Source organism: Curcuma longa, chromosome 20, assembly GCF_044706935.1.
Source record: "Curcuma longa cultivar G26 ecotype Majalengka, Jawa Barat chromosome 20, ITB_CL_G26_1.1, whole genome shotgun sequence".
NCBI classification, from domain to species: Eukaryota; Viridiplantae; Streptophyta; class Magnoliopsida; order Zingiberales; family Zingiberaceae; genus Curcuma; species Curcuma longa.
In genome coordinates, this window is record NC_133880.1 from 10,163,673 (window position 1) to 10,172,969 (window position 9,297).

The window sequence follows — 9,297 nt, forward strand, 5'->3', positions numbered from 1 at the left end:
GAGAGGAGTTTGATGCTTCGAATGGACGACACAAGATTCAACATCTATAGGAATAGGAGCAGAGCATTTGTTTGCTTTCCCTCCCTTGGGAGTGAAGGAAAACATTGCCTTGCCTGCTCAGAGAAATAATGACTGGCAAAGAGAAAGGCAAAGGCAAAGGCAAAAGGCAAATGCAAAAGCGAAAAGGACAAGCATCTGTTCATTGTCGCCTTCAGGAGTCAGACGGATAGCAACCAGTGTGAACTCTCTCATGTCTCAACGCAACAACATTAGCACGCACTCTCATGAAAAGGACAGTCATGAATTTTAAGGAAGACACTAAATCTCCTGCAAATCACAATCTCGAATTCCAAAACTCCATTGCCAAATACGGAAACTATTATATTCCCTTTCCCCTTCCCGGTTTATCATTTATACAGACTTTACTTTCCTCTGCTGCTGCTGCATGGAATGCATGCATCCAAATCCCCATTAAATCCCGTCCTTCGCAACGCTGTTGACTGTCAAGTACAAAAGACGAAGAAAGCAGAGGGCGTCAGACAAGACAGAGCGGAATAGTAACCTGGAAAGCTGGGAATCTTGATTTTGATCTGTGCTTGATCGTTTTGTATCGCTTCCTCCTTCCCACGGGCTTGCCTTCTCGCCTTCAAAATCTCTGCTTTCCTCTTCTTCTTCTCTATCTGTGTTGATGGAATCGTCCAGACTACCTGAAGAGATCCTCAAGTTCCAGCAGGCACTGGGCCTGTCCGCGACCCATAAGAGAGATCCAAGCCCTGCTGTGTCAGAAAGCAGAGATCTTTTGTCTTCCGCGGTCGTGGCGGCTGAGAAAGATGGGCAAAGGAAGCAACTTGTGCCGAATCGGAGTTCCAAAAAGGACCGCCATACCAAGGTAGAGGGCCGGGGAAGAAGGGTTCGGATGCCCGCGCTCTGCGCCGCCAGGATCTTCCAGCTTACCAGAGAATTGGGGCACAAGTCCGACGGCGAGACTATACAGTGGCTCCTCCAGCAGGCGGAGCCCTCCATTATCGCTGCCACCGGCACAGGCACGATCCCAGCCTCCGCACTCACCTCCTCCGGTCCTATCTCCCGCCCTGCTGCCGCCGCTACAAACATCCAGCCCAAGCTCGGTGAGATAGGGCAGGAGGCTGCGTCCGCCCCTTGGACCATGCTGGGGTCTGCTAACTTCACCCGACCCCTACCGAGCTTGCTGCTTCCTCCTGGTGCCCTCGAAAGTGGACTGTTCCACTCTGGGCAGATGACGGAGTCAAATTCGAGACTTGGGACTGCCACTGCCGCCAGCGGCAATGGTTCGATGAGCAGCTTTACACCCAAAGCAGCCTTGCATGGCCTGCACTTGCCTGGCAACGACATGGGCACAATGAGCTTTGTGTCGATGCTGACCGCCCACTGGCAGCAGGTGCCCGGATTAGAGCTCGGCCTATCCCAGGAGGGGCATGTCGGAGTGCTCAACCCGCAGACCTTGAACCAGTTCTACTCGCAAATTGGGCATGCAAGGGGGGCAGCTGATTCTAGAGAGAGCGATCAATTTCAGCAGCCGGAGCAGCAGCAGGCCTTCTCTACCAAAGATGATTCGCAAGAGTCCGAATAAGCTCCGGAAGATCTCAAGAAAGATATGATGATCCAATAGAATGAAACTTGTATTCCATGTTAGCTTGATTAATTGGTTCGTTTCGTCTGTGTCTTTGATTTGTATTTAGAAGAACAATGATACAGAGGATTCAGTCACAGTAGCAACTGGATGATTGGTTACTCCCTCTTCCTTCTCCTTGACCTGCAATCTTCATTTTCAGATTCAATTCTGGGATTACTTCTCTATTTCAGTTCATTGATATGAATTTTCTTTCTGGTGTAGGATTCCAGCGCTATTAGCTTTTGATGTTGGCATGCAGAGCTAGATATCTGGGCATGCAACTTATTGTGTTGTTTATATCAAGGTCTGTAAGTTAGAGTTTCATCCTGTTCGACAATATATCTGTTGTGAATACTCTATTCAGTTATTCTATAAGGAAAATGGCAAACAGATGCATTGCTTGCTTATTCTGGTAGTTTAATCTTCTATGGAAATACGCATAGTGGCATTCTTTACTCATTGTACCAATAAAGTGCTTCAAACATAGAGTATGAATTGACCACTTTATGATTCAAACATGAAATGAACCTTAGTGTTAAGCTCTATTATGAATGCACTGGTTACCAAATCTGCCACATAGTTAAGTTTAAGCGAATCAATATTTGTTAGAATTATCCATATTTTGTTAAAGTTAATAAATTTTTCATGTGTTATATTTTAATCCATCAATCTACTATTAAATATTTGCATCACCTAGTAACATAACTTATTTCTTCTCAGCAAGCTAACTCATTTCAAATAAATCATTTTACCCCAATTATTCTCTCATGTTGAGTAGACTGATAGAGGAGTTCTATAAGTTTAGATGAGTTAGCCATTATTAACTTATTTAAGCATTTTGGGTCAGTGGATGAGCTTGATAAGCTAATGAATGGATTCTGACATTTATGCTGTCGTGACAATTGGTATTAGAGCTCCACAACCAATTTCTCTGTTGCTGAGCTCAACCCAACCTATCTCTTTTATTCTTTTCCACCATTGAGCCCTTTGTAATTAGAGAGGAGATGGCTCCTCCTTAGCAAGCCGCAACTGATCTTTGGTGGAAACCATTGTTTACCTTCAAAAGGTAGCTGTTCTTTTTGTTCCCCCTTTCTTTGTTTCTGTTTCAAAGGACCAATTCAGTGGGCTCACCTCACATGACTACCCACTCTTCATTCTCAATAGTGCTTTAGAACGGCCTCCCTCAATGGGTGTGTCATCGATAGCGGCTCAGCGAGGAGATGGGGAATTAGAGAAGGTATATGCAATGGGAGGTGTTCTTCCATTGTTAATAACAATGGGTGGAGCACTTTGACATTATGACATTGATGAGGTTGTAACAAAGAGAGTACAATGAGGTAGAGTATGAGAGAAGAAATTGTAGGATTTTTATGGCATGCTTGTCCCTAACTAAATAGGGAGAGGGACAAGGAGAGGATGTATAGTCGGTTCACCTAAGTTGAAATTCATGCTCAAACACAAAACAATGAAATGATTTAATAAGCGTGTGCTAATGTATGTTATTTGAATCAAGAATATGTAATGGAAATATAAACATAACAATCGTTGGTTCTAAAACCCCACTCTTAAAGCATGTCCTATGATGCATCTAGTGCATCACCCTCACAAAGATTAGAGCTAATGTGACAAACTTCTTACAATCCTTTCCGGTAATGTTTACAAGTGTTCACTCTTATCTTTGTAGATTAATGAATGTAAAACTAAGTAAGAAAGAGATTCCTAAGGAACTTTCACTTGTCCAAGGTTTTAGAGACCTTTGAGCAATGTATTCACTTGTTGGGAGGAGTTTCAAGATTAGTATTGTGGACTAGTCCCTCAAATGCACCAATGTCCGTGAGCTTGTTCCATGCCATTGTTCATCTTGCCTTTGAGTTCACCTTGTTACAAACCAACAATCCCACTATAATATTAAAATGACTCAAACCTTTTGAGAGTTAGTACGCTCCAAGAGTTCCATGTGCATTCTGCAAAGTCCCTTCACACTTGATGCACACATCAAAGAGACATGTTGAACTTAAATGCTTTTCCAAATACATCAAAACAAATCATTGTTGCACTAATAGAACTAAGGTTGAAGCTTGATATGATTAACAATTTATTTCTGAGTTGCATGCTAAGGTAGAATGGAAATACTATTTTATTAGGGGACCAATCATGAATCATCTCTTAAACACTAGATTAATGAAAAAAGGTAAGTTAGATAATAACTTTAATAGAATAGAGCTTAATATTTTTATCGTAAAATTTTAAATGTCTGATAGATTTTTTACGATCCACATAATATGTGATAAATTTAGTACTTAACCCTTGGTAACCAATGAATGGATCTCAAGGTCTATACTGTCTATCCTATATAGTGTGAGTCAGTTAATGATCCTAACTTAAAGTTCAAGCCATGTTTTTCAAATATTATTCAAGGATTTCTTTTGATTTTGCTTATTATGTACATTCCATGTGAGGTTGAATTATCTTTTACCTGCTAGTCAACATATCATTTGTGCTCCATCTTAGTAGCAAGGTAGTTTAAAGTCATAAAGTACACATTTAACTTCTTGTAATGAAATAAATGTCAAATGAAACTTCAAGCAAAAATTTCAGAAGTTTCGTTGATTCAAATTTGCTGCTTCCTTGATGGAGTCTACATGTACTTCAGACTTCGAAACTCATAGAATGTCTGCCAGTGCATTTATTTGCAAAATTGTCGCAACTTAAGGTTTTGAACTAGACCAGAGGTCGAAATGGCAAAGGAACCAGGCCATATTGTTTGGTTGTCAAACCAGAATCAATCTACATGTAGAAACTAGCTAGAAAGACTAACTGGAAAGCTTTTCAGGTACTGAAGGAGCTTCTTCATCTGCAAAGATTGAAAAAATTTCATGCTTCATGTAAATGGTATCAGAACCTTTAGTAAACAAAGCATGGGGCTAAGTTTCAATTCTTTTACTATTTTCAAACTGCCTAGTTTTGTAGAAGTGAGCTAAATTGTCCTTAACAATGCATCGAATTTGCTTCCTTTCGCATGTTTGTGCTGTTATTTTTTGGATTTAATTGTGCATGAAATGTCTTGATGGAACAAAGGTGGAGCGTGGATTAGTCAAAACTCGACTCATTTTGATAACTAAACATCTGTTCGGCTATTATACAGCTAGTTTAAATGATCTAGAATGCTTGTTTATCAATCATGTCCTTGCTTGACAATGGATTTATAGTCATAATCACACAAGAACAAGTACAACACATACCTCCCATGAGGAAGGATGAATCCACATACCTACACTAGGAAGGATGAGTCCCTTGATCCTGTTCAATAGACTGGATTTGTGATGAATCTACCCTGTGAGTCATGTACAATAATATACTTAGATTACTGACTTATTGTCGTCGGTCTTCAAGTAACTTCTTTGAGATGTTGGCATACCCTTTCTGATAAGTAGTCAGGAAGGTCAAAAGCATGAATCTGAGGTCATTTGTATTTGATATCTAATTTGTATAATTGTATCTTTATTGTGGTAATGTAATTCATAGCTTATTGTATGTTTGAGGTGGCCCAGTACTCTCACTAGTATATCAACTTGTTGGTTAACTATTTTCCCCTCTCCTCCTCAATCTACAAGTGTTTTAAATATATGACTATTTGAAGTATTATACTTTCAAAGCACATTTTCAATATAGTGATATTATGATAAAACTACTCATTTGAATGTATTTTAATCCCTAATATCATATTCATCAAATTCATATCAAAATATTTTATCAACATATCTTTGGTTGCCCTTATTATATTTATTTCGATTGTTGCTCAGGGTAAGCATATCATCTATATATAAGCGTACTATTACCTAGGTTCAGGTGTGCTCTTTATGTAAACACATTTGCTACTAATTATTTGGAAACTATTTGATAATTAAATCACTTTGTTAAATTTTTTATACAATTCTTTCACTGTTTTTAAAGTTTGTATTAAGATTTAATGAGTCTACTACACATCTTGGTTTTTTCTTTGAAGAATAAATTGTTTGAGGGCGTATGGTTTGGGGTTATCGTTGATAACCTTGATTATCTGTCCAAGGTTATTAACAACAACCTTGTTTGGTTCAAATTATGATCGATTCTGAAGTAATACAATATCACCGTTATATCAGCAAATGGATTATAACTCGGGAAGTTGATTACCTTGATAGTCTAAGGTTTTTTGCGATTCTGGAGGTTAATAAAATTTTTTTTATAATTATCCTCTAATTTTAAAACTAAGTTAATTGAAATGTAGATTGAAATCTAATTGAAATTGAGTTAATTAATTCAATAAATTTTAATTTAAATACTCATAAATTTAAAAAAGATAATTTATTTTAAATTTTTTAAAATAAAAATTAATAAATTATATTTATTAATTTAAAGAATTATTTTATTAAAATAATTATTTTGATAAATTATTTTATTAATATATATAAATTTATTTTAAATTTTAAAAAATAAAATTAATGAATTATATTTATTAATTTAATGAATTATTTTATTAAAATATATAAATTTATTATAAATTTAAAAATAAAATTATTGAATTAAATTTATTCTATTAAAATAAAATTAACAAATTATATTTATTAATTCAATAAATTATTTTATTAATATATATATATATAAATTTATTTTAAATTTTAAAAAATAAAATTAAAGAATTATATTTATTAATTTAATGGATTGTTTTATTAAAATAATTATTTTAATGAATTATTTTATTAAAAATATATACATTTATTTTAAATTTAAGAAAATTATAAATAAATTATATATATATTTTTATATATTATCAATTTATTATCATCGTTAATATTATTAATATTAATTTAATTAATTTATTTTATTTTAAAATAAATTAAATTAAGGATAATAAAATAAATGTCAACTAGCTATGTTTTATTTCCTCTAAATAAAATTGAACTAAATAATATTAGGTTATATTTTATATCTCATAATTTTGGTTATGTTATTACTAAATAATCACATAATCAAAATTATTTATGATAACTTAAACCAAATATACCTTTTAAATTATTTAAGTGGTTCTTTTCGTTTAGCTCCCCATTTTAGAATTATCCATTTGGTGAATTTTAAGATCGTATAATGCTTGATCAACACTCAAATTGATGGGATCATCGCCACAATCAAGTAGATATTAAAAGTCTTCTTTATATTTATAACCTTTGTACATAAATCGATATTGGTGCGCTTAGATTTTAAATTTTCTTATTAGAATTTACCGTGGTTAGATTTATAATTTTTTGTTAGAATTTATCTCTTTATTTTTATATAGAAAGATTTTTTTTTTAAAAATATTTCATTTCTTGATTTAGTAATTGTACTGTACATTAGTTATTTTTAATTTATTTCAGCAAAAGGTGAAATCTGCCACTCCGCGGTTTCACATGATCGGTCCCACGATCATTTGTGAAGAGGTAAATCAAGAAATACAGTTGACCACTACGGGGAGGACATTGCCTTAGTTTCGTCGAGATTCGACCTTTGCCTACTTCAGTAAGTCTACCCCGTAGTAATCAATTCAATCATACCCCGAAAGTTAATTATTTTAAATTTATGAATTACAAAATAGTATACATTATTATTATTATTACTATTTTGAGCTCTATTTTTATTTATTTAGGTTTAAGTACTTCTACCTTGTCTAACAACCTTTTCACTTTTAGATATAAAGTTCTTGTGGCTTTTTTCTAACACCTTATTTAGAATATGGTTGTGTTGTTCAAGAAGATAGCTTGTCCTTTAAGTTTTAGGGTAATGCCGAGCTTGTCAAACGATTTTGCAAAGCTAATTTTTCAACCTATTAAAGGAAAGGAAAATGAAGAAAAAAAAATTGAAGAGGAGAAGAAAAAGTAGATCGTATTGAGTGAGAGCAACTTGGCATGATAATCATCAACATCTGAACAAGAAAAGCCTAGGAGCACCTACAATGTAACACAAAGGCCAACCTAGCACTATCGATTATTCATCATCACTATGAACAAGAACAAATGCCAAAAAGCCAATCCACAGCTAGCTATTAAACACAATCGTATTGGAATCAAATTCACAACTTTTGCATGTCAAGCAACAATATGATCAATTCATTTTATTCTCTGTTGGCTAAGTGATCGATTGATTACAGACTTACTCAAAAATTTTGTATTGACAAGCTGCTCGGATTCTCATTCTTGCGTTTAATTTCAGCTGTTGAAGGCAGTGCAGTCTCTTCTGATCTCTCCCTGCCCACCTGTTTTCACTCCCAGCCTCCCCAGCCTCACCATGGCCGCCGAGAAGGCACGGAAGAACGCCGCCTGATCCGACGCGAACCGCTCCACCGTCGGCCTCGACCGGCGGTCCGCGAACAACACCTCGTCGGAGGTGAAGAGGCCTTCGCCGTCCAGCAGGTTCCGGTAGTAGACGTTGTCGAAGGTGATGGGGGTGTAGAGGTCCATGTTGACGGCGATGGTGGGGTCGACGTCGCGGGGGCAAGCGCGCATGAGGGCCCGGGCGTAGGCGGCGTTGAGGGAGGGGTCGACGGCGGTGGTGGAATTGAAGGAGTAGAGGCGTCTGGCGAAGCGGCTGCAGTGGGAGAAGCCCACTGTGTGGGCGCCGGAGAGGGCGATCATGTCCCTCGCCGTGAGGTTGTTCAGCCGGAAGAGGGAGACGAGGCGGTCGAGGTCGAAGTCAGGGCCCGGTAGGTGGCCGGCGACGAGTGCGGATCGCGAGATGAGGCCGTCGCGCCGCCCGAGCTCCACCGTGAAGCTTGGACCGCCGGACTACGATCAATCCATCAACGATCATCAATTTCACCACAGAAAACGCTCGCAAGTAATTCTATTTCACCATTCAAGAAGAGTCCGACTCACAAGCACGACGACATCTCTTGCGGCAATGGCGAGGATATCGGCGCAGGAAACCACGCCGGGGCACTGTGCCTCCACCGCCTGTTTGGCCTTGATCACGGTGTCAAATCCATCGCCGGCGAGCGAGAGGTTGTCCGGCGCGTCCTTCTCCGCGTCGTCTTTCGCCGACGCGATCATCACCGACGCGTCGCATCCCTGCAACCAATCCTTGAACCCCCGAAACCACTGGATTATCAAATCCAACCCACGAACAAGACGAGATCTTACCTGAACGAAGCAGTCATGGAAGAAGAGGCGCAGAGTCGCCGGAATCGTCACCACCGTCTGGTTCAACTTCCTCTGAACGGCTTGCCTTACGATTCCCTCCACATTGGAGCATGCAGAGCGGTAGAAGTCGGGCCTCAGGCGAGCCTCCCCATTCCCAGCTGCCATCCACACCATTACCACCAGTAGCAGCGGCAGGCAGAGCTTCCTCATCTCCACTCGTCTTCAATCAACTAATCCAAGCTCACAATGGAGGAAGACAGATTGCAAATTCTATGAAAGTATACAATAAAAGTAGGATGATGGGGAAGCACAAAAGCCTTCCTTAGCATGTGCTCATCTACTTGTTCAAGAAAATAGCTCCTTCTTCAAGAATACATCCTCCTTATTTTAAGCATCGAATTGCTCTATATATTTTTATGATTTTGTTCTGTTCTTCCAAAAAAATACTACCATTGCGGAATCTGAGCTGGGCTTCACCTGCAAACCAGGTATATA

The 9,297-nt window shown here is 38.1% G+C and overlaps 2 protein-coding genes across 2 annotated transcripts; one reads left to right on the forward strand and one right to left on the reverse strand.

Annotated features, from left to right (window-relative positions):
- Positions 1 to 572: 572 nt before the first annotated feature.
- On the forward strand, positions 573 to 1,972 carry LOC141813912 (transcription factor TCP20-like). The gene has a single exon (XM_074701918.1). The coding sequence runs from the start codon at positions 689 to 691 to the stop codon at positions 1,607 to 1,609; it is 921 nt and encodes a 306-aa protein (XP_074558019.1). The 5' UTR covers positions 573 to 688; the 3' UTR covers positions 1,610 to 1,972.
- Positions 1,973 to 7,782: 5,810 nt separating this feature from the next.
- Positions 7,783 to 9,151, reverse strand: LOC141813464 (peroxidase 51-like). Its single transcript, XM_074701432.1, has 3 exons — positions 8,803 to 9,151; positions 8,539 to 8,730; positions 7,783 to 8,448 (listed from the first exon to the last, which is right to left on the reverse strand). Exons 1-3 carry the CDS (start codon positions 9,010 to 9,012, stop codon positions 7,873 to 7,875), a joined length of 978 nt encoding a protein of 325 aa, XP_074557533.1. The 5' UTR covers positions 9,013 to 9,151; the 3' UTR covers positions 7,783 to 7,872.
- Between the last annotated feature and the right edge of the window lie 146 nt (positions 9,152 to 9,297).

Excerpts from the sequence above, each read along its gene's own strand:
- LOC141813912 (XM_074701918.1), top strand. The coding sequence starts at position 689 with ATGGAATCGTCCAGACTACCTGAAGAGATCCTCAAGTTCCAGCAGGCA.
- LOC141813464 (XM_074701432.1), bottom strand. The coding sequence starts at position 9,012 with ATGAGGAAGCTCTGCCTGCCGCTGCTACTGGTGGTAATGGTGTGGATG. Across the intron at positions 8,731-8,802 it reads TCCATGACTGCTTCGTTCAG|GGATGCGACGCGTCGGTGAT; the intron begins GTAAGATCTCGT and ends GATTGGTTGCAG. Across the intron at positions 8,449-8,538 it reads CAAGAGATGTCGTCGTGCTT|TCCGGCGGTCCAAGCTTCAC; the intron begins GTGAGTCGGACT and ends GATTGATCGTAG.